Source organism: Cuculus canorus, chromosome 31 (assembly GCF_017976375.1).
Source record: "Cuculus canorus isolate bCucCan1 chromosome 31, bCucCan1.pri, whole genome shotgun sequence".
NCBI lineage: Eukaryota > Metazoa > Chordata > Aves > Cuculiformes > Cuculidae > Cuculus > Cuculus canorus.
The window spans coordinates 583,659-608,547 of NC_071431.1; the positions used below are offsets into that span (position 1 = coordinate 583,659).

Below are 24,889 nucleotides of genomic sequence, written 5' to 3' on the forward strand. Positions count from 1 at the left end.
GAAGAGGTCCTGGGGTGGTGGGGAGAAGGTCCTGGGGGTGGGGAGAAGGTCCTGGGGGTGGGGAGAAGGTCCTGGTGATGGGGAGAAGGTCCTGAGGCTGATGAGGAGGTTCTGGTGATGGTGGTGAGAAGGTCCTGGGGGTGGTGAGAAGGTTCTGGAGGTGGTGAGAAGGTCCTGGTGATGGTGGTGAGAAGGTTCTGGGGGTGGTGAGAAGGTCCTGGTGATGGTGGTGAGAAGGTTCTGGGGGTGGTGAGAAGGTTCTGGGGGTGGTGAGAAGGTCCTGGTGATGGTGGTGAGAAGGTTCTGGAGGTGGTGAGAAGGTTCTGGGGGTGGTGAGAAGGTCCTGGTGATGGTGGTGAGAAGGTTCTGGGGGTGGTGAGAAGGTTCTGGAGGTGGTGAGAAGGTCCTGGTGATGGTGATGAGAAGGTTCTGGAGGTGGTGAGGAGGTCCTGGGGGTCTCCAGGGGTTCCGGTCGATGCCGGCAGCTCCCGGTGGCATCCGGGGACCTCTGAACCAGATCCAGAGCGAAGAGGAGGAGGAGGAGGAGGAGCTGAGGTGTCCCCTCCTCATCCCCGAGCTGAGACCGAGCAGCTCGTGACACGTCCCCGAGGGGACAGAACGAGGCGGGAAGAGTCGGTAGAGCTCCCGGGGGGGTTTATTGAGCTCGGGGTCCCCCCGGATGTTGGGGTCCCCTCTCCAGATGTTGGGGTCCCCTCTCCAGATGTTGGGGTTCCTCTCAGACACCCCATTGCCCCCCAAACCCTCATCCCCGAGCTGAGACCGAGCAGCTCGTGACACGTCCCAGGATGCCATAACGAGTCAGGAAAGGTCGTTAGGGCTCCCGGGGGGGTTTATTGAGCTCGGGGTCCCCCCAGATGTTGGGGTCCCCTCTCCAGATGTTGGGGTTCCCCTTAGACACCCCATTGCCCCCCAAACCCTCATCCCCGAGCTGAGACCGAGCAGCTCGTGACACGTCCCAGGATGACATAACGAGTCGGGAAAGGTCGTTAAGGCTCCCGGGGGGGTTTATTGAGCTCGGGGTCCCCCCTGCAGCTGTTGGGGTCCCCCTCGGGGTGCCCCCAGAAGCCGGGCTGCTCCAGGGTGCGCAGGGCCTGCTCCACGCGGCTCAGCTCAGCGCGGAGAGCGCCAACCTGGGGGGGGGGAAACCGTTAACGAGGGCAGCGCTAACGAAGAGGCGCCCCCCCCCCCCCAACCACGTTAATGAGGTTAATGAGCCCTCGGGGGGGGGAGGGGGGGGAAGAAGGGGGGTACCTGGTGGGGGGGTCCCCCCCCGCGGGGGCTCTGGAGGCGCTGCCGAAGGCGATGGGATCGGGCGCAGAGGCGCCTCCGAGCGCTCGACGGCTCCACCACACCCTGGGGGGGACCCCAAAAAACCAACATGGGGGGGCCCTCCCTGGAACCCCCCCAAAGCCCCAGCGGATCCCCCCAAAACCCTCCCTGAAACGCCGAAAGTCCCCCCTGGAACCCCCAAAACCCCCCGAAACCCCTAAAGTCCCCCGGAACCCTCCAAAGCCCCCCTGGAACCTCCAAGACCCCCCCCGGAACCCTCCAAAGCCCCCCTGGAACCCCCCAAAGCCCCCCCTGAAACCCCTAAAGTCCCCCCTGGAACCCCACAACCCCCCCTGAAAGCCCTAAAGTCCTGCCAGGAACCCCCAAAGCCCTCCTGGAACCCCAACCCCCCCCCAAAACATGGAAAGTCCCCCCTGGAACCCCCAACCCCCCCCGAAACCCCTTAACCCCCACCTGAAACCCCCAAAACCCCCCCTGGAACTCCCCAAAACCCCCTGAAACCCCCAAAGTCCCCCAGATCCCGCTGAACCCCCCCCTGGAACCCCCAAACACCCCCTGGAATCCCCAAGCCCCCCCGGATCCCCCCAAAGCCCCCCCTGAAACCGCTAAAGTCCACCCTGGAACCCCCAAATGTCCCCTGGATCCCCCCAAAACCCTCCCTGAAACACCTAAAGTCTCCCCTGGAACCCCCTAAACCCCCCCCTGAAACCCCCAAAGCCCCCTGGAACTCCCCAAATCCCCATGGAACCCCTAAATTCCCCGCTGGAACCCCCAAAACCCACTGGAACCCCCCAAAGCCGCCCCTGAAATCCCCAACCCCCCCCCCCCCCCCAAACCCCTAAAGTCCCCCCTGGGATACCCAAAACTGCCTGGAACCCCTCAAAGACCCCCTTGGAACCCCTCAACCCCCCCAAGAACCCCTAAATCCCCCCGCGGTCGCTCACGCGGAGGCGCAGGTGGAGGTGTCCGCAGGCGCCGGCGGGAGCAGCCACCCAGCCGGGAGCCGGGGGGGTTCCGGGGGCCAAGAGCCGCGGCGGCTCCGTCTGCGCCAACGCCTGCAGCGACGGCCCCAACGCCCGCAGCAACGGCACCGCCGCGGGGGGGCAGCAAACAACCACTGCGGGGGGGACACACACACACCGTCAGCACCCGGCGACGAGAGACCAAGATGGCCAACAAGAAACCAAGATGGTGCACAAGAGCCCAATATGGCCGACGAGAGCCCAACTTGGCCGACAAGAGCCCAATATGGCCACCAAGAGCCCAACATGGCCGACAAGAGCCCAACATGGCCGACAAGAGCCCAACATGGCTGACAAGAGCTCAACATGGCTGCCAAGAGCCCAACATGGCCGACAAGAGCCCAACATGGCTGACAAGAGCTCAACATGGCTGCCAAGAGCCCAACATGGCCGCAAAGGGATCAACATGGCCGCCAAGAGCCCAACATGGCCGACAAGAGCCCAACATGGCCGACAAGAGCACAACATGGCCGAAAAAGAGCCCAACATGGCCACCAAGAGCCCAACATGGCCACCAAGAGCCCAACATGGCCGACAAAAGCCCAACATGGCCACCAAGAGATCAATATGGCTGCCAAGAGCCCAACACGGCTGACAAGAGCTCAACATGGCCGCCAAGAGCCCAACATGGCCGCCAAGAGCCCAACATGGCCGCCAAGAGCCCAACATGGCCGCCGGGAGCCCAACATGGCCGCCGGGAGCCCAACATGGCCGACAAGAGCCCAACATGGCTGCCAAGAGATCAACATGGCCGAGAAGAGCCCAACATGGCCGCCAGGAGCCCAACATGGCCGACAAGAGCCCAACATGGCCGACAAGAGCCCAACATGGCTGCCAAGAGATCAACATGGCCGACAAGAGCCCAACATGGCCGACAAGAGCCCAACATGGCCGACAAGAGCAAAACATGGCCGCCAAGGGATCAACATGGCCACCAAGAGCTCAACATGGCCGACAAGAGCCCAACATGGCCGACAAGAGCCTAACATGGCCGACAAGAGCCCAACATGGCCACCAGGAGACCAACATGGCCGCCAAGAACCCAACATGGCCGCCAGGAGCCCAACATGGCCGCCAAGAGCCCAACATGGCCGCCAAGAGCCCAACATGGCCGACAAGAGCAAAACATGGCCGACAAGAGCAAAACATGGCCACCAGGAGCCCAACATGGCCGCCAAGAGCCCAACATGGCCGACAAGAGCCCAATATGGCCGACAAGAGCCCAATATGGCCGACAAGAGATCAACATGGCCGACAAGAGATCAACATGGCCGACAAGAGATCAACATGGCCGACAAGAGCCCAGCATGGCCGCCAAGAGCCCAACATGGCCGCCAAGAGATCAACATGGCCGAGAAGAGCCCAACATGGCCGACAAGAACCCAACATGGCCGACAAGAACCCAACATGGCCGCCAAGAGCCCAACATGGCCGACAAGAGCAAAACATGGCCGACAAGAGCCCAACATGGCCGACAAGAGCCCAACATGGCCGACAAGAGCACAACATGGCCGACAAGAGCCCAACATGGCCGACAAGAGCACAACATGGCCGACAAGAGCCCAACATGGCCGACAAGAGCACAACATGGCCGAAAAGAACCCAACATGGCCGACAAGAACCCAACATGGCCGACAAGAGCACAACATGGCCGACAAGAGCCCAACATGGCCGACAAGAGCAAAACATGGCCGCCAAGAGCCCAACATGGCCGACAAGAGCAAAACATGGCCGACAAGAACCCAACATGGCCGACAAGAGCCCAACATGGCCGACAAGAGCCCAACATGGCCGACAAGAACCCAACATGGCCGACACGAGCAAAACATGGCCACCAAGAGCCCAACATGGCCGACAAGAGCCCAAAAAGGCTGCCAAGGGCCCAACATGGCCGACAAGAGCCCAACATGGCCGACAAGAGCCCAACATGGCCGACAAGAGCCCAACATGGCCGACAAGAACCCAACATGGCCGACAAGAGCCCAACATGGCCGCCAAGAGCAAAACATGGCCGACAAGAGCCCAACATGGCTGACAAGAGCTCAACATGGCCGACAAGAGCCCAACATGGCCGACAAGAGCCCAACATGGCCGCCAAGAGCCCAACATGGCCGACAAGAGCCCAACATGGCCGCCAAGAGCAAAACATGGCCGACAAGAGCCCAACATGGCCGCCAAGAGCTCAACATGGCCGACAAGAGCCCAACATGGCCGACAAGAGCCCAACATGGCCGCCAAGAGCTCAACATGGCCGACAAGAGCCCAACATGGCCGACAAGAGCCCAACATGGCCGCCAAGAGATCAACATGGCTGCCAAGAGCCCAACATGGCTGCCAAGAGCCCAACATGGCCGCCAAGAGCCCAACATGGCCGACAAGAGCCCAACATGGCTGACAAGAGCCCAACATGGCCGACAAGAGCACAACATGGCTGCCAAGAGCTCAACATGGCCGACAAGAGCCCAACATGGCCGACAAGAGCACAACATGGCCGCCAAGAGATCAACATGGCTGCCAAGAGCCCAACATGGCTGCCAAGAGATCAACATGGCTGCCAAGAGATCAACATGGCTGCCAAGAGCCCAATATGGCCGACAAGAGCCCAACATGGCCGACAAGAGCCCAACACGGCCGACAAGAGCCCAACATGGCCGACAAGAGCCCAACACGGCCGACAAGAGCACAACATGGCCGCCAGGAGCCCAACATGGCCGACAAGAGCCCAACACGGCCGCCAAGAGCCCAACACGGCCGCCAAGAGCCCAACATGGCCGACAAGAGCCCAACATGGCCGACAAGAGCACAACATGGCTGCCAAGAGCTCAACATGGCCGACAAGAGCCCAACATGGCTGCCAGGAGATCAACATGGCTGCCAAGAGATCAACATGGCTGCCAAGAGCCCAATATGGCCGACAAGAGCCCAACATGGCCGACAAGAGCCCAACATGGCCGACAAGAGCCCAACACGGCCGACAAGAGCCCAACATGGCCAACAAGAGCCCAACACGGCCGCCAAGAGCCCAACATGGCCGCCAGGAGCCCAACATGGCCGACAAGAGCCCAACATGGCCGCCAAGAGCCCAACATGGCCGACAAGAGCAAAACATGGCCAACAAGAGCCTAACATGGCCGACAAGAGCCCAACATGGCCGACAAGAGCCCAACGTGGCCACCAAGAGCCCAACGTGGCGGCCATCTTGTGTTCCACGAAGAGTGCTGGGACACAGAGCCCTCCCCTCTTTGGCGGCCATATTGTAGCCCCCACCTTGGCGGCCATCTTGGCTGCCCCAGTGCCCTCTGGGAGCTGCTGCCCCCACCTTGGCAGCCATCTTGGCTGCCCCAGTGCCCTCTGGGAGCTGCTGCCCCCACCTTGGCAGCCATCTTGGCTGCCCCAGTGCCCTCTGGGAGCTGCTGCCCCCACCTTGGCAGCCATCTTGGCTGCCCCAGTGCCCTCTGGGAGGTGCACGTCCCCCCTCCCGCCATCTTTGCTCCCCCCCTCACCTGGCGGCCGCGCCGAACCGATCCCGAAGAGCTCCTTGAGGCCTCGTGCCGCCCTCACAGCCTCCATCATGGCCGCCACGGCCTCCTCGGCCTCGGGGCAGCGCCACCGCGCCTGCGTGGGGACAAACCGGGGGGGTCAGAGATGGGGGGAGCCCTCAAGCGAGCCCCTCGTCCCCCCCTAAGCCGTCGCCGTCGGGGCACCCACCAGCGCTCGGGCGTCGGGGAAGGGGGCGCGGCCGACGGACGGACTGACGGACGCGGGACGGGGCAGCCGCTGCCACAGCTCCTCCGCCAGGAACGGCGCGAACGGCGCCAACAGCCGCAGCCCCAGATCAGCCGCCGCCACCAGCGTCCGCGCCGCCGCCATCGAGCCCGCGCGGCCCTTGGCCGTCTCCTGCGGACGGACGGACAGATGGACGGCGTTAGCGGGGGGGGATGGACAGACGGACGGGATGGGGGGACAAAGGGAGGAGGGGACGGACAGACGGACGGGAATGAGGGGGACAGAGGGAGGAGGGGACAGACAGATGGATGGGATGGGGGGACAAAGGGAGGAGGGGACAGACAGATGGATGGGATGGGGGGACAAAGGGAGGAGGGGACGGACAGACGGACGGGATGGGGGGACAAAGGGAGGAGGGGACGGACAGACGGACGGGATGGGGGGACAGGGGGAGGAGGGGACAGACAGACGGACGGACCTTCTCAATGGGCCATTGAGGTTGAAGACGTGGGGGAGACGCGAAGGGGTGGGGACGGACGGAGGGACGGACAGGGAGGACAGACGGACGCGGCCACCCACCAGGTAGACGTCGCAGAAGGTGCGGAGCCAGAAGTGATGGACGGCGGCCAGCGCGGCGTGAGCCTCCAGCGCGTCCAGGCGGCGGCCGCACTCCTCCACCGCCCGCGTCACCGCGCTCAACAGCCAACGGTCCAGAGGGTGATCCGGAACCGTCTGCACCACCCGCAGAGAGCGGGAACATGGAGGAGAACGTGGAGAACGTGGAGAACGTGGAGATGATGGAGGAGGAGGAGATGGAGGAGGAGGAGAAGGAGATGGAGAAGGAGATGGAGAAGGAGATGGAGAAGGAGATGGAGAAGGAGATGATGGAGAAGGAGATGATGGAGAAGGAGATGATGGAGAAGGAGATGATGGAGAAGGAGAAGGAGATGGAGATGGAGAAGGAGATGGAGAAGGAGATGGAGAAGGAGATGGAGATGGAGATGGAGAAGGAGATGGAGATGGAGAAGGAGATGGAGATGGAGATGGAGAAGGAGATGGAGAAGGAGATGGAGAAGGAGATGATGGAGAAGGAGATGGAGATGGAGATGGAGATGGAGATGGAGATGGAGAAGGAGATGGAGAAGGAGATGGAGAAGGAGATGATGGAGAAGGAGATGGAGATGGAGATGGAGAAGGAGAAGGAGAAGGAGAAGGAGAAGGAGATGGAGATGGAGATGGAGATGGAGATGGAGATGGAGATGGAGATGGAGATGGAGAAGGAGAAGGAGAAGGAGAAGGAGAAGGAGAAGGAGATGGAGAAGGAGATGGAGAAGGAGATGGAGATGGAGATGGAGATGGAGAAGGAGATGGAGATGGAGATGGAGATGGAGATGGAGAAGGAGATGGAGAAGGAGATGGAGAAGGAGAAGGAGAAGGAGATGGAGATGGAGAAGGAGAAGGAGAAGGAGAAGGAGATGGAGAAGGAGATGGAGATGGAGAAGGAGATGGAGAAGGACAGGAAGGAGAGAGATGGAGGAGAAGGAGAAGGAGGACAAGAGAAGAGGAGGAGAGAAAAGAAGAAGGAGAAGGTGGAGGAGAAGAAGGAGAAGAGAGAAGAAGGACGAGAAGGAGAGAAGGAGGAGAAGGAGGAGAAGAGAAGGAGGAGATGGAGGAGGAGAGAGAAGAAGGAGATGAAGAAGAAGGAAAGACAGAAGAAAGAAGAGAGAAGAGAGAAGAGAGAAGAAGGAGGAGATGGAGAAAGAGATGGAGGTGAAGCAGAAGAAAAAGAAGCAAAAAGAGAAAAATAACAATAAGAAAAAGAACAAAAAGAAGAAGCAGAAGACGAAGCAGAAGAAGATGAAGAAGAAGAAGAAGAAGAAGACGAAGCAGAAGCAGAAGAAGCAACGGAAGCAGCAGAAGTACCTCCTCAGAAGGTTGAGGGACAAAGTCGGGCCCGACGGCGGCCAGGACGAACTTGACGGCGTTCCAGACTTTGTTGCAGAAGCGGCGGTAGCTGAGGACCGTGGAGATGTCCAAGCGGACGTCGTCACCTGCGGCGGTGGAGGAGACGAGAGGTGGGAGAGATGAGGGCAGCGGGAGGCGAGGCCGAGGCGCTGGTGGCCGCGGTGGCTCCTCCTACCGTGGACGTTGTGGGAGCAGAGCGCCATGCGCAGAGCGTCGGTGCCGCACTCGGGGAGGCCGTGAGGGAACTGCCGCCTCTGCAGAGGACACGGAGAGGGTTGGAGGGACCGCGAGGTGGGGCTGGGGGGGGATAAGGGAAGGGGAAAGGTCCCACCTGGCCCTCCGCGGCCACCTTCAGCTCGTGGGGGTCCAGGATCTTCTGCTGGAGCTTCTCCTGCAGCTCCTGCAAGATGGGAGACGCTGCGGCGAGAGGCTCCAAGACCTTTGGGTCTCCTTGACCTTCATCTCTGGGTCTCCTTGACCTTCATCTCTGGGTCTCCTTGACTTCCATTTTTGGGTGTCCTTAACCTTCATCTTTGGGTCTCCTTGACCTTCGTCTTTGGGTCTCCTCGACCTTCGTCTTTGGGTCTCCTCGACCTTCGTCTTTGGGTCTCCTTGACCTTCGTCTTTGGGTCTCCTCGACCTTCGTCTTTGGGTCTCCTCGACCTTCATCTCTGGGTCTCCTTGACTTCCATTTTTGGGTGTCCTTAAACCTTCATCTTTGGGTCTCCTTGACCTTCATCTCTGGTTCTCCTTGACCTTCATCTTTGGGTCTCTTTGACCTTCCTCTTTGGGTCTCCTTGACCTTCCTCTTTGGGTCTCCTTGACCTTCATCTTTGGGTCTCCCTGACCTTAACCTTCGGGGTCTCCTTCACCCCCTTTTTGGGGTCTCCTTGACCTTCATTTTGGGGTCTCCTTGACCTCTTTTTTGGGGTCTCCTTGACCTTAATCTTTGGGGTCTCCTTGACCCCCTTTTGGGGTCTCCTTGACCTCCATTTGGGGTCTCCTTGACCTTCATTTTGGGGTCTCCTTGACCTTCATTTTAGATCTCCCCAACCTTAACCTTTGGGGTCTCCTTCACCTCCTTTTTGGGGTCTCCTTGATGTTCATCTTTGGGTCTCCCTGACTTTAATCTTTGGGGTCTCTTTGACCTTAATCTTTGGGGTCTCCTTGACCCCCTTTTGGGGTCTCCTTGACCTTAATCTTCGGGGTCTCCTTGACCCCCTTTTGGGGTCTCCTTGACCCCCATTTTGGGGTCTCCTTGACCTTCACCCCTGGCTCCTCCCCCTTTTGGGGCTCGGGGACCTCGGTGTCCCCTCGCCGCGGTTCTGGTGTCGCCGTACCTGCAGAGTGGCCCCAGCGATGACGTCTCGGGGGTCGATGACGTTCCCGAGGGATTTGCTCATCTTACGGCCCTGAGCGTCGCGGACCAGAGAGTGGAGGAGGACCTGGAGGGGACGAAGGGACAGAGCTGGGGGGGACACAGGGACCCCCGGGGACCTCCGGGGGACGTTGAGGAGCTCCAAGAACCCCCGAGGAACCAGAAGGGAACGAGGAACCCTGGGGACGTCGAGGTGGGGACAGGAACCTTCAGGATGGGGACAGGGACCCTTGGGGACATCGGGGACCTCCAGGGGACATCGAGGAGCTCCAAGAACCCCTGAGGAACCAGGGGAGGACAAGGAACCCTGGAGATACCAAGGTGGGGACAGGAACCCTTGGGGACACCAAGGTGGGGACAGGGACCTTCAGGATGGGGACAGGGACCTCTGGGGACACCGAGGAGGGGACAGGAACCTTCAGGATGGGGATAGGGACCTCTGGGGACACCGAGGAGGGGACAGGAACCTTCAGGATGGGGACAGGGACTCCTGAGGACACCAAGGGGGGGACAGGGACCCTTGAGGACATCGGGGACCTCCAGGGGACATTGAGGAGCTCCAAGAACCCCCAAGGAACCAGAAGGGGACGAGGAACCCTGGAGATACCAAAGTGGGGACAGAGACCTTCAGGATGGGGACAGAGACCCCCAGGGACACCGAGGAGGGGACAGGGACCTTCAGGATGGGGACAGGGACCCTTGGGGACATCGGAGACCTCCAGGGGACATCAAGGAGCTCCAAGAACCCCTGAGGAACCAGGGGAGGACAAGGAACCCTGGAGATACCAAGGTGGGGACAGGAACCCTTGGGGACACCAAGGTGGGGACAGGGACCTTCAGGATGGGGACAGGGACTCCTGAGGACACCGAGGGGGTGACAGGGACCCTTGGGGACATCGGGGACCTCCAGGGGACATTGAGGAGCTCCAAGAACCCCTGAGGAACCAGGAGAGGACAAGGAACCCTGGAGACACCAAGGTGGGAACAGGAACCCTTGGGGACACCGAGGTGGGGACACGGGCTCCTGAGGACACCCAGGAGGGGACAGGGACCCCCGGGGACACCAAGGTGGGGACAGGGACCTTCAGAATGGGGACAGGGACCCTTGGGGACCTCCAGGTGACATTGAGGAGCTCCAAGAACCCCTGAGGAACCAGGAAGAACCTCAGGAGCCCCCGGAAAGGCGAAGGTTGGGGACACTCGGGGGAGCAGGAGGGGTTGGTGGACACCTGGAGGTGACCCGGGGAGGGGTTTGGGGACCTGGAGGGGACCCCGTTGGGGACACACCTGGTTGAACGGCAGACGACCCGTGAGCTCTTGGCCCAACATGACCATCCGGGCGACCCAGAAGAAGAGAAGGTCACTGCCCGTCTCCAGGACGCTGGTGGGGTAGAAACGGCGGAAATCGGGGGTCTGCGGACACAAAACGGGGGGGACGCGACGTTGTTTCGGGGTCTCCGAGAGTCCTTTGGGGGTCTTCAAGCGCCCTCGAGGCCACCAAAGGCTCTCTTGGGGCCACCAAGAGGTCTCCTTTGGGGCCACCAAACTCACCTCTTGGGGCCAACCCAGAGCGGCGAAGGGGAAGAGGGACGACGAGAACCACGTGTCCAGGACGTCGGGGTCTGCAAAGGGTGGTTTTGGGGTGCGGGGGGGGAAAGGGTGGATTTGGGGGGCCTTGGGGGGGGGTTAGGTTGGATTTGGGGGTCCTTGGGGGGGGTTTAGGTCGGATTTGAGGGTACGGGGGGGGTTTAGGTTGGATTTTGGGGTCCTTGGGGGGGGTTAAGTTGGATTTTGGGGTGCGAGGGGGGTTATAGGTTGGATTTGGGGGTGCAGGGGGATGATAGGGTGGATTTTGGGGTCCTTGGGGGGGTTTAGGTCGGATTTGGGGGTGCGGGGGGGGTTTAGGTTGGATTTTGGGGTCCTTAGGGGGGTTATAGGTTGGATTTTGGGGTGCGGGGGGGGTTAGGTTGGATTTGGGGGTCCTTGGGGGGGGTTATAGGTTGGATTTGGGGGTCCTTGGGGGGGTTTAAGTTGGATTTTGGGGTCCTTAGGGGGGTTATAGGTTGGATTTTGGGGTGCGGGGGGGGGTAGGTTGGATTTGGAGGTCCTTAGGGGGGTTATAGGCTGGAGTTTGGGGTGCAGGGGGGTGATAGGGTGGATTTTGGGGTCCTTGGGAGGGTTATAGGTTGGATTTGGGGGTGAGGGGGGGGTTTAGGTTGGATTTTGGGGTCCTTGGGGGGGTTATCGGTTGGATTTTGGGGTGCAGTGGGGGTTATCGGTCGGATTTTGGGGTGCGGGGGGGGTTATCGGTTGGATTTTGGGGTGCAGTGGGGGGTTAGGTTGGATTTTGGGGTGCAGGAGGGGGGGTTATTGGTTGGATTTCGGGGTGCCCCCACCTTGGTGCAGTTGGATTTCTTGGGGGGGGCACCCCAGGATTTCCGCCGCCTCCTTCCGCGCTTCATCCTCGTCGCGTCCCACCACCCACAGCTCTTCGGTTTGGGGGGACCCCGGGGGGGGGACCCCAACTTTGTACGCCGGAATCCGGTGCCCCCACCACAGCTGCCGAGACAGGCACCAGTCCCTAAGGGGGGGCGAAAGGGGGGGCGAAAAGGGGGGGGCAAAAAGGGGGGGGGAAAGGGGGGGGAAAAAAGGGGGGGCCAAAAAAAGGGGGGGGGGCAAAAAAAAGGGGGGGAGAAAAAAGGGGGGGGGAGAAAAAAGGGGGGGGGGAGAAAAAAGGGGGGGCCAAAAAAAAGGGGGGGCCAATAAAAAAGGGGGTAAAAAAGGGGGGTCGGAAAAAAGGGGGGGAAAAAGGGGGGGGAAAAAAGGGGGGGAAAAAAAAGGGAGAAAAAAACGGGGGTCAAAAAAGGGGGGGGAAAAAAAGGGGTGGCAAAAAAAAGGGGGGGCAAAAAAAGGGGGGCAAAAAGGGGGGGGCAAAAAGGGGGGGGTCAACAGGGATAGAGCCCCAAACCCCCCCCAAGAGATCCAGGACCCCTTTTTTATTGGGGGGGTCCCCCCAGTACCCACCAACCCTCCCCATGTCCCCCCCAAACCCCACTCTGTCCCCTCCGGGGGGGTCCCGGACCCCCATGTCCCCCCCAAACCCCACTCTGTCCCCTCCGGGGGGGGTCCCCGACCCCCATGGCCCCCCCAAACCCCACTCTGTCCCCTCCGGGGGGGGTCCCAGACCCCCATGGCCCCCCCAAACCCCACTCTGTCCCCTCCGGGGGGGTCCCGGACCCCCATGTCCCCCCCAAACCCCACTCTGTCCCCTCCGGGGGGGGTCCCGGACCCCCATGTCCCCCCCAAACCCCACTCTGTCCCCTCCGGGGGGGGTCCCGGACCCCCATGTCCCCCCCAAACCCCACTCTGTCCCCTCCGGGGGGGGTCCCGGACCCCCATGTCCCCCCCAAACCCCACTCTGTCCCCTCCAGGGGGGGTCCCGGACCCCCATGTCCCCCCCCATGTCCCCCCCCTCACCCCACTTTGTCCATCCAACTCTTCCAGTTCTTCTCATGGAATTTGGGGATCAGTTTGAGTCGCCCCAAAGTCACCGCCTGTTCGGCAAAGGGGGGGCAGAGGTGACTCTGATCTTCAGGGATGGCCCCAAACCCCCATCCAACGTCCCCAAACCCCATCTGATGTCCCCAAACCCCCATCTGATGGCCCCAAACCCCCATCTGACGTCCCCAAACCCCCACTTGATGTCCCCAAACCCCATCTGATGGCCCCAAACCCCCATCTGATGCCCCCAAACCCCATCTGATGCCCCCAAACCCCCATCTGATGGCCCCAAACCCCCATCTGATGCCCCCAAACCCCCACTTGATGTCCCCAAACCCCATCTGATGGCCCCAAACCCCCATCTGTTGTCCCCAAACGCCATCTGATGTCCCCAAACCCCCATCCGATGCCCCCAAACCCCCATCCGATGCCCCCAAACCCCCATCTGATGTCCCCAAACCCCATCTGATGGCCCCAAACCCCCATCTGATGTCCCCAAACCCCATCTGATGTCCCCAAATGCCATCTGATGGCCCCAAATGCCATCTGATGGCCCCAAATCCCCATCTGATGGCCCCAAACCCCCATCTGATGTCCCCAAACCCCATCTGATGCCCCCAAACCCCCATCTGATGCCTCCAAATCCCCATCTGATGTCCCCAAACCCCATCTGATGGCCCCAAATGCCATCTGATGGCCCCAAATCCCCATCTGATGCCCCCAAACCCCCATCTGATGCCCCCAAACCCCATCTGATGTCCCCAAACCCCCATCTGATGGCCCCCAAATCCCCACTTGATGTCCCCAAACCCCATCTGATGGCCCCCAAATCCCCACTTGATGTCCCCAAACCCCCATCTGATGACCCCAAACCCCCATCTGATGGCCCCAAACCCCCATCTGATGCCCCCCCCATCCATTGTCCCCCCCATTTGACGCCCCCCCCCCCATTGTCACCTCTCGGCAGCGCTGTCCCATCTCGCGGCACCGCAGGAACCACTGATCCTTCAGCAGATACTCAATGACGTCCCCAGAGCGGCTGTGGGGACACCGAGAGCCCCCGCGGGGGGTTGAGGGGACCCCGAGGGGACACGGGGGGGACACACGGGGGGGGACAGGGGGGTACCTGCAGACGGGCAGGGTCATGGCGTGGTCCTGCGTACCGCGCAGGAGACGGCGCTCGGCCAACGCCGCCACCACCCGATCCCGCGCCACGAAGCGGTGAACGCCCTGCGGACGGCGTTGGGGACACGGCTGGGGACACGGCTGGGGACACTGGGGGGGACACGGGGGACACGGGGGACACGGGGGACGGGGGGGGACATGGCTGGGGACACGGGGGACGGGGGGACACGGCTGGGGACACGGCTGGGGACACGGGGGACGGGGGGGGACACGAGGGACGGGGGGACATGGCTGGGGACACGGGGGACGGGGGGGACACGGCTGGGGACACGGGGGACGGGGGGGACACGAGGGACGGGGGGGACACGGCTGGGGACACGGCGGGGGACGGGGGGGACACGGGGGACGGGGGGGACACGGCTGGGGATGGGGGACACGGGGGGGACATGAGGGACGGGGGGACACGGCTGGGGACACGGGGGACATGGGGGACGGGGGGGACACAAGGGACGGGGGGGACACGGGGGGGGACATGAGGGACGGGGGGACACGGCTGGGGACACGGGGGACGGGAGGCACACGAGGGACAGGGGGGACGGGGGGGACACGAGGGACAGGGGGGACACGGCTGGGGACACGGGGGACGGGGGGGACACGGCTGGGGACACGGGGAATGGGGGGGACGGGGGGGACACGGGGGACGGGGAGGACACGGCTGAGACACGAGGGATGGGGGGGACACAAGGGACACGGCTGGGGATGGGGGACACGGGGGGGACATGAGGGACGGGGGGGACACGGCTGGGGATGGGGGACACGGTTGGGGACTTGGGGGACACCCAGGACAGGGGGACACGAGGGACATGAGGGACGGGGGGGACACGGCTGGGGACATGGGGGACACGAGGGACTGGGGGACATGGCTGGGGACGGGGGGGGGACATCCAGGACAGGGGCGACACAGCTGGGGACAGGGGGGGCACAGGGGACATGAGGGACGGGGGGGACACCAGGGACACAGCTGGGGACAGGGGGGACACAAGGGACAGGGGACACGAAGGATGGGGGGACATGGTTGGGGACAGAGGGGACACGGCTGGGGATGGGGGGGACAGGAGGGACGGGGGGGACACGAGGGACGGGGGGGACATGGGGGACGGGGGGGGGACAGGGGGGGACACAGGGGGGTACCTGGAGCCACCCCCCCCCCGGGGGACAGAGAGTGCCATCGTCGGCGATGACGCAGAGCGGGGACAGCGCGTGGGCGCGCGCCAGCGCCAGATCGGGGACACTGTGCCCCGGCGTCACCTTCACCGCCCCTGCGGGGACACGGGGACACTGCAGCGCCAACCGACCCCCCCCGGCACCCACTGTCCCCCCAGTGTCACCCACTGTCCCCCCAGTGTCCCCCTGCACCCCCCAGTGTCACCCACTGTCTCCCCAATGTCACCCAGTGTCCCCCCAATGTCACCCAGTGTCCCCCTGCACCCCCCAATGTCACCCACTGTCTCCCCAGTGTCACCCAGTGTCTCCCCCCAGTGTCACCCACTGTCTCCCCAGTGTCACCCAGCGTCCCCCAGTGTCCCCCTGCACCCCCCAATGTCACCCACTGTCTTCCCACTCTCACCCAGTGTCCCCCGAATGTCACCCAGTGTCCCCCTGCACCCCCCAATGTCACCCACTGTCTTCCCACTGTCACCCAGTGTCCCCCGAATGTCACCCAGTGTCCCCCTGCACCCCCCAATGTCACCCACTGTCTCCCCAGTGTCCCCCAGTGTCTCCCCCCAGTGTCACCCACTGTCCCCCCAGTGTCACCCAGTGTCCCCCCAGTGTCACCCACTGTCTCCCCAGTGTCACTCAGTGTCCCCCCAATGTCCCCCTGCACCCCCCAGTGTCACCCACTGTCCCCCCAATGTCACCCTGTACCCCTCAGTGTCACCATACTGGTCCCAGTGCCCCCCAGACTGGTCCCAGTGCCCCCCTACTGGTCCCAGTGCCCCCCAGACTGGTCCCAGTGCCCCTATCCTGGTCCCAGTGCCCCCAAACTGGTCCCAGTGCCCCCCAGACTGGTCCCAGTGCCCCCATACTGGTCCCAGTACCGGTGCCGCGGGTCGGCTCCACGCTGGGGTCGGTGATGATGGGGAGAAGGCGTTCGGTGAAGGGGTGACGGACGCGGCGGCCATGGAGGTGCTGGGGGGGGCAGGGTCAGAAAAGACCACACCCCTGCCCTTATATGGGCATGACCTGGACCAGGGGCCCCGCCCCCACCCAAGGCCCCGCCTGTTACCCTTATATGGGCATAGCACTAAGCCCAGCAGACCCGCCCATCACCTGTAGCTCCGCCCCTTCACACAGCTCCCCCTGGCCCCACCCCTTTTCCCTTATATGGACAAAGCACAGCCACACCTCTTTCTCTTATATGGCCACAGGTCCCCTGGCCCCACCCCTTTTCCCTTATATGGACAACCCCCAGCCACATGCCTTTCCCTTATATGGCCACAGATCCCTGGCCTCACCCCTTTTCCCTTATATGGACAGTGCCTGGGCCTCAACCCTTTCCCTTATATGGCCACAGCTCCCCCAGCCCCACCCCTTTCCCCTACATACCTCTGCCCCTTTTCCCTTATATGGACAAACCCCCTGGCCCCGCCCCTTTCCCTTATATGGCCACAGCTCCCCTGGCCCCACCCCCTTCCCTTATATACCTCTGCCCCTTTCCCTTATATGGCCACAGCCCCCAGGCTCCACCCCTTTCCCTTATATGGCCACATCACTCAGGCCCTGCCCCTCACTCTTAGGCCCCACCCATTTCCCTTACACGGCCACACCCCGCAGGCCCCGCCCCCTCCCCCACAGCCACAGGCAGTCGGTGGCCCCGCCCCCCGCCGCAGGCCCCGCCCCCCGTGGGCCTCACCCGGTACCGGGGGTCCTCGGGGTGTACGGCCACGGCCACGTCCCCCAACAGCGTCTCGGGGCGCGTGGTGGCCACCGGCAGCTCCAGCCCTGAGCCCGGCGAGGGGACACGTCAGGACACGGGAGGGGACACTCCAGGACACGGGGGGGACACTCCAGGACACGGGGGGGACACTACAGGACACGGGGGACACGGGAGGGGACACTCCAGGACGTGGGGGACGCGGGAGGGGACACTCCAGGACGTGGGGGACGCGGGAGGGGACACTCCAGGACACAGGGGACACACAAGGGGACACTCCAGGACGTGGGGGACACACGAGGGGACACTACAGGACACGGGGGGGACACGGGAGGGGACACTCCAGGTGACAAGGGACGTGGAAGGGGACATTGGGGACACATGAGGAGTCACTCCAGGACATGAGGGACACAGAAGGGGACGTGGGGGACACACAAGGGGACACTCCAGGACATGGGGGACACACAAGGGGACACTCCAGGACACGGGGGACACAGGAGGGGACACTCCAGGACATGGGGGACACAGGAGAGGACACTCCAGGACATGAGGGACACAAAAGGGGACACTCCAGGACACGGGACACACACAAGGGGACACTCACGGTCACAAAGGACGCGGAAGGGGACCCGGGGGACACTCGGTGGCACTCACCGTCCTCCCCCTCCACGGGGTAGGCAAAGGTGACGAGGACGCCGAAGGTGACAGGTTGGGGACAACCGGGGACGCGCAGCCTCGTGGGGCCACTCAGGGCGCGGGACTCCACCTGCGGGGACACGAGCCACCGTGTTTGGGGACAGTCTGGGGACAAGGAGGGGGTGAACCCCCCATTGGGGACAGTCTGGGGACAGCTTAGGGACAAGGAAGGGGTTTAACCCCCCCCCTTGGGGACAGTTTGGGGACAGTCTGGGGACAAGGAAGGGGTTTAAACCCCCCTTGGGGACAGTTTGGGGATAAGAAAGGGGGTTAACCGCCCCCTTGGGGACAGTTTGGGGACAAGGAAGGGGTTTAAACCCCCTTGGGGACAGTTTGGGGACAAGGAAGGGGTTTAAACCCCCCCTTGGGGACAGTTTGGGGACAACTTGGGGACAAGGAAGGGGTTTAAGTCCCCTTTGGGGACAGTTTGGGGACAAGGAAGGGGTTCAAACCCCCCTTGAGTACAGCTTTAGGGACAGGAAAGGGGTTTAAACACCCCTTGGGGACAGCTTGGGGACAAGGAAGGGGTTTAGCCCCCCCTTGGGGACAGTTTGGGGACAGCTTGGGGACAAGGAAGGGGTTTAAACCCCCTTTGGGGACATTTTAGGTTCAGGAAGTGGGTTAAATGCACCTTGGGGACAGTTTGGGGACAGGAAGGGGGGGGTTAACGCCCCTTGGGGACAGTTTGGGGACAGTTTGGGGCCAGAAGGAGGAGTTAACCCCCCCTTGGGGACAGTTTGGGGACAGTTTGGGGCCAGAAGGAGGGGTTAACCCCCTCTTGGGGACAGTTTGGGGCCAGAAGGAGGGGTTAACCCTCCCTTGGGGACAGTTTGGGGACAGTTTGGGGACAGAAGGAGGGGTTAACCCCCCCTTGGGGACAGTTTGGGGACAGTTTGGGGACAGTTTGGAGTTTAAACCCAACTCGTAGCCAGAGGGAGAACAGGGAGTGGCTTAATCCCCTCTTGGGGACAGTTTGGGGACGGGGGCGGGGGGGGTAAGTGCCCCTTGGGGACAGTTTGGGGCCCGAGGGGGGGCTCCCCCGCCCTTGGGGACCCTTGGGGACAGCGTCACCTCCACGTCGGCCACGGCGGAGCGCAGAGCGCAGGACCAGGAGACGAGACGGCGGTCGCGGTGGATCAAACCGTCGCGGTGTAACCGCACGAAAGCCTCCGTCACCGCCCTCGAGAACGCCTGGAAGGGACATTTAGGGGACACCGAGGGAGCCTTGGGGACATTGAGGGACACTTGGGGACACTCACGGGGTCCATTGTGAAGGCACAACGGCTCCAATCCAGCGACGCCCCCAAGGCCCGGAGCTGCCGCAGGATCTCGTCCCCGTGGCTGTGACAAAGAGGGGGGTGACACGGTTTTGGGGAGGGGTTGTCACCTCCTTGTCACCTCTCGGGTCACCCCTCGATGTCCCCGTTGTCACCCTCACCGTTGTTTCCAGGCCCAAACTTCATCCAGGAACTCGGAGCGGGTCAGATCCTGACGGCGTAAACCGCGCTGGTGCCACAGCCAACGCTCCACCACCGCCTGGGGACAGCGGGGACAGCGGGACAGGGCGTTGGGGACACCGGGGAGGGGCACTGGGAGCCTTGGGGACATCCAGGGGGGGCATTGGGGGCCTTGGGGACACCGGGGGGAGCACTGGGGGCCTTGGGGACATCCAGGGGGGGCACTGGGGGCCTTGGGGACACGGGGGGGGCATTGGGGGCCTTGGGGACACCGGGGGGGGGGGGCACTGGGGGCCTTGGGGACATCTGAGGGGTATTGGGGACACCAAGGAGGGGCATTAAGGATATTGGGGACATCAGGGAGGGGCATTGGGGGTGTTGGGGACATCTGAGGGGTATTGGGGACACCAAGGAGGGACATTGGGGACATCGCGGGGGGCAATGGGGGGCACTGGAGATGTTGGGGACACTGGAGGGACATTGGGGAGGAGCATTTAGGGTGTTGGGGACATCTTGGGGGTTATTAGGGACATCGGGGAAGAGATATTGGGAACACTGAGGACATTGGGGACAATGAGAAGAGAACATCGGGGGGCATTTAGGGTGTTGGGGACATCTTGGGGGGGTTATTGGGGACATTGGGGAGGGGATACTGGGAACACTGAGGACATTGGGGACATCAGGGGGGTTATTGGGGACATTGAGGAGGGGACATTGGGGACATTGGGGGCATTGGGGACATCTTGGGGGGTCATTGGGGACATTGGGGAGGGGATATTGGGAACAATGAGGACATTGGGGACATCGGGAGGGCATTAGGGGTGTTGGGGACATCTTGGGGGGCGTTGGGGACACAAGGGGGGCACTGGGGGGGGACGTTGGGGACACGGGGGTGTCACCTGGGTGGCGATGCCGGCGTGGTCGGTCCCCGGAACCCACAGCACAGTCCAGCCCTGCGCTCGCCGCCTGCGGCCCCGGAACCGTGGGGACCCCCGCAAGGACCCCCCCAAAATACCCCCCATGAAATACCCCCCCAAAATGTGCCCCCAAAATACCCTCCTCAAAATAGACCCCCCCAAAATAGACCCCCATGAAATACCCCCCCAAAATACCCCCCTAAAATGTGCCCCCAAAATACCCCCCATGAAATACCCCCCCCAAAACAGACCCCCAAAATAGACCCCCAAATACCCCTCCAAAATACCCCCCCTCAAAATACCCCCCCTCAAAACACACCCCCAAATACCCCCCCCAAAATAGACCCCCCCCCCCAACATAGACCCCAAATACCCCTCCAAAATGCCCCACGGGACCCAATCTGCCCCCCCCCCCCCAAATTACCCCTCTCCAAAATACCCCCCGAAAATGCCCCATGGGATCCAATCTGCCCCCCCAACCCCAATAACCCCCAAATACCCCCGAATTTCCTCCCCTAAACCCCAAATAACCCCCCCAGCCCCCCCCAACCCCCTTGGAGAGCCCCATTCTGCCCCCCCCCCGCCCCAAATACCCCCCTCAGTCCCCCCCAAACCCCACTGAGGGACCCAATCTGCCCTCCCCCAACCCCAAATACCCCCCAAACCCCCCCGTTTCCTCCCCTAAACCCCAAATAACCCCCCCCAGCCCCCCCCAAACTCCTTTGGGGGGCCCCATTCTGCACCCCGCAGCCCCAAATACACCCCCAAACCCCACTGAGGAACCGAATCTGCCCCCTCCCACCCCAAATACCCCCCCAAACCCCCCAATTTACTCTCCTAAACCCCAAATAACCCCCCCAGCCCCCCCCCCAAACTCCCTTGGGGGGCCCCATTCTGCCCCCCCCAGCCCCAAATACCTCCAAAAACCCCTCCGAGGAACCGAATCTGCCCCTCCCAACCCCAAATACCCCCCAAACCCCCCCGTTTCCTGCCCTAAACCCCAAATAACCCCTCCAGCCCCCCCCAAACTCCCTTGGGGGGCCCCATTCTGCCCCCCCCCCGCCCCAAATACCCCCCTCAGCCCCCCCCAAACCCACTGAAGGACCCAGTTTGCCCCTTCAAAGCCCCCATTTTCCCCCCTAAACCCCAAATACCCCCCCCCAGCCCCCCCCCAAACCCCCGTTGGGGGGCCCCATTCTGCCCCCCTGCCCCCCAATTTGCCCCCCCCGCACTGACCAGCGCACCAGGACGTCCTGCAGGGTGACGGTCAGCGCGTGGCCGAGGTGAAGGGACCCCGTGACGTTGGGGGGGGGCAGCACCAGGCTGAGGACACGGCCCCCCCCGGCATCCTGGGGAGGGGGGGGGAAACATGGCCCGACTCAGGCTATTTGCCCCCCCTCAACCCCCCTATTTGCCCCCCCCCAACTCCCCCATTTACCCCACCTCCTCAATTTGCCCCCCCCATGGGTGTTTTCCGCCTCCTCTCCTGCTATTTGCCCCCCCCAAGACTATATTCCGCCCCCCCCATTTACCCCCCCATGGGTCTTTTCTGCCCCTCCTCCAAGCATTTGCCCCCCTCAGCTGTTTTCTGCCCCCCATCCCACTATTTGCCCCCCCAACCGCCCCCAGTTTTCAGCTCCCACCCCAATATTTGCCCCCCCCCCCCACTATTTGCCCCCCATGGCTGCTGTTTTCTGCCCCCACCCCACTATTTGCCCCCCATGGCAGCCGTTTTCTGCCCCCCCACCCCACTATTTGCCCCCCATGGCAGCCGTTTTCTGCCCCCCCCCACCCCCAGTATTTGCCCCCCGTGGTATTTTCTGCCCCCTCACCGTGCTGGGGGGGGTGAAGAGCCCCCCCTTCTCCCACCACTCGTACCACGCTGCCTCCACGTACCGGGGGCTGTAGGTGGGGGGCAGTGGCCCCCCCGTGGCTGTCACCCCAAAAACGACACCACTGTCACCCCAGAACCCAACACACCCCCCCCAGGACCCCCCCAAGCCCTCCATGTCCCTCCCCCGTGTCCCCCATAGCCCCTCTGTGCCCCCCCAGTGTCCCCATATCCCCTCTGTGCCCCCTCCGTGTCCCCCATATCCCCTCTGTGCCCCCCCGTGTCCCCCACAGCCCCTCTGTGCCCCCCCAGTGTCCCCCATATCCCCTCTGTGCACCCCCCGTGTCCCCCATAGCCCCTCTGTAACCCCCCCGTGTCCCCCATATCCCCCCGTGCCCCCCCCGTGTCCCCCACATCCCCTCTGTGCCCCCCGTGTCCCCCATAGCCCCTCTGTGCCCCCTCCCATGTCCCCCATAGCCCCCCCGTGCCCCCCCACCCCTTTGTGCCCCCCCGTGTCCCCCATATCCCCTCTGTGCCCCCCCGTGTCCCCCATAGCCCCTCTGTGCCCCCCTCCCGTGCCCCCCCGGTGCCCCCCCCGTCCCCCCACGGTACCCTTTTTGCCGTCGGGCTCCAGCGGTTGTTGGTACTCCACTTCGCTTTTGGGGATCCACCCCTTGGGGGGGGCCGTGGGCACCTGCGGCTGAGAGCCCCCCAGTTCGGACCAGTACAAACCAGTATGAGGCAGTACAAGCCGGGACAGTTACAGTCGTCCCACTGCTTTCTCCCTCAGTTCTCCCAGTGCCTCCCAGTCCCGCCAACCCCTCTCCCAGTGCAAACCAGTCCCTCTCCCAGTCCCGCCAACCCCTCTACCAGTGCCTCCCAGTCCCTCTCCCAGTCCCGCCAACCTCTCTCCCAGTGCCTCCCAGTGCCCCCCAGTCCCTCTCCCAGTCCCACCAACCCCTCTCCCAGTGCCTCCCAGTGCCCCCCAGTCCCTCTCCCAGTCCCGCCAACCCCTCTCCCAGTGCAAACCAGTCCCGCCAACCCCTCTCCCAGTGCAAACCAGTCCCGCCAACCTCTCTCCCAGTGCAAACCAGTCCCGCCAACCCCTCTCCCAGTCCCTCCCAGTCCTTCCAACCCCTCTCCCAGTGCAAACCAGTGCCCCCAGTCCCTCTCCCAGTCCCGCCAACCTCTCTCCCAGTGCAAACCAGTCCCGCCAACCCCTCTCCCAGTGCAAACCAGTGCCCCCAGTCCCTCTCCCAGTCCCGCCAACCCCTCTCCCAGTGCAAACCAGTGCCCCCAGTCCCTCTCCCAGTCCCGCCAACCCCTCTCCCAGTGCAAACCAGTCCCGCCAACCTCTCTCCCAGTGCAAACCAGTCCCGCCAACCCCTCTCCCAGTCCCTCCCAGTCCTTCCAACCCCTCTCCCAGTGCAAACCAGTGCGCCCAATGACCCCCACTCCCTCACAATGTCCTCATCCCTTCTCCCAGTCCCTCCCAGTGCCCCCCAGCCCATCTCCCAGTGCCCCCCAGTCACCCCTCGCCCCTCTCCCAGTCCCTCCCAGTGCCCCCCGCCCCTCTCCCAGTCTCTCCCAGTCCCTCCCAGTGCCCCCATCCCTCTCCCAGTGCCTCCCAGTGCCCCCCGCCCCTCTCTCAGTGCTACCCCGCCCCTCTCCCAGTCCCTCCCAGTGCTACCCCCGCCCCTCTCCCAGTCCCTCCCAGTGCTACCCCCGCCCCTCTCCCAGTCCCTCCCAGTGCCCCCCCCCGCCCCGCCCCGTACCCGCGCCCCCTCTTCCCCCGCCGCCTCCTCCTTCTCCCTCCTCCGCCGCTGCCGCTCCTCCTTGTGGCGGCGGGCTCGCAGCCGGGCCTGCTCGGCGGCGGCGGCGCTGCACCGGGCGCGGCAGCCCCACAGCGGCCCGAGGGCGGCGGGGACGGTCCGACCCAGCGCGGGCGCCGCCATTGCCGGCCGCGGCGTCACGTGACACCCCCCCGACCCGGCACGTGACTGCGGGAGCCGGTGTCCCAGGCGGGAATTCAACTTGGCGGGCGAGGGGATGCGGGGGCGTGGCCTCGATGCGGGGGCGTGGTCTTGATGAAGGGGCGTGGCCTCGACGAGGGGCGTGGCCTCAAGGAAGCACGTTGGCCCTTATTGAGGGGCGTGGCCTCAGCGCAGTGTAGGGGAGGGGGCGTGTTGTCTTGGCGGAGGGGGCGTGGTCTCGCTTGGGGGCGTGGCCTGCCGCACCCCCACGTGCCGCGGCGCGCGGAGCAGGGCGGGAAGGAAGGGGCGGGGCCTCGGCGGAGTCTGAGGGTGAGGGGGGGCGGGGTGTAAGGGGGCACTGGGAGGACTGGGAGAGGGGCTGGGGGGCCACTGGGAGAGACTGGGAGAAGTGTGGGGAGGGACTGGGAGAGACTGGGAGAGACTGGGAGAGACTGGGAGACGGGCTGGAGGCACTGGGAGGGACCGGGAGAGGGGCTGGGGGGCACTGGGAGGGACTGGAAGCCAATGGGAGAGGACTGGGAGAGGGGCTGGAGGCACTGGGAGAGACTGGGAGACAGACGAGGCACTGGGAGAGACTGGGAGAGGGACTGGGGGCCACTGGGAGAGGGACTGGGGTCACTGGGAGGGACTGGGAGAGGGACTGGGGTCACTGGGAGGGACTGGAGGCACTGGGAGAGACTGGGAGATGGGCTGATGGGACTGGGGTGACTGGGAAAGGGGCTGGGGGGGTCACTGGGAGGGACTGGGAGAGGGACTGGAGGCACTGGAAGGGACTGGGAGAGGGACTGGAGGCACTGGGAGGGACTGGGAGAGGGACTGGAGGCACTGGAAGGGACTGGAGGCACTGGAAGGGACTGGGAGAGGGGCTGGGGGGGTCACTGGGAGGGACTGGGAGAGGTGCTGGGGAGGACTGGGACAGACTGGGAGGGGACCTGTCACCCAGTGCCCCCCCCGTCTCCCCCCACTGGGTGTGTCGTGTCCCCCCCATTTGTTGGGGTCTCACCCCGTTACTGTGCCCCCCCCTTCCCCGG

General features: G+C 63.5%; 1 protein-coding gene across 1 annotated transcript; it reads right to left on the minus strand.

The window, feature by feature from the left end:
• Positions 1–48: 48 nt before the first annotated feature.
• On the minus strand, positions 49–23,905 carry VARS2 (valyl-tRNA synthetase 2, mitochondrial; the record flags this gene model as incomplete). Its single annotated transcript, XM_054051955.1, has 29 exons — positions 23,640–23,905; positions 22,477–22,564; positions 21,866–21,966; positions 21,270–21,382; positions 20,016–20,082; positions 19,098–19,195; positions 18,919–19,000; positions 18,731–18,850; positions 17,618–17,729; positions 16,943–17,031; positions 16,128–16,218; positions 15,220–15,347; positions 14,030–14,133; positions 13,861–13,942; positions 12,880–12,956; positions 11,799–11,983; positions 10,954–11,024; positions 10,690–10,815; positions 9,365–9,469; positions 8,356–8,424; positions 8,200–8,278; positions 7,983–8,110; positions 6,639–6,791; positions 6,042–6,230; positions 5,837–5,948; positions 2,256–2,428; positions 1,273–1,374; positions 1,055–1,151; positions 49–680 (listed from the first exon to the last, which is right to left on the minus strand). Coding segments are annotated over exons 1-29 (3,753 nt in total), but the record flags the coding sequence as incomplete, so codon positions are not given.
• Positions 23,906–24,889: the final 984 nt, after the last annotated feature.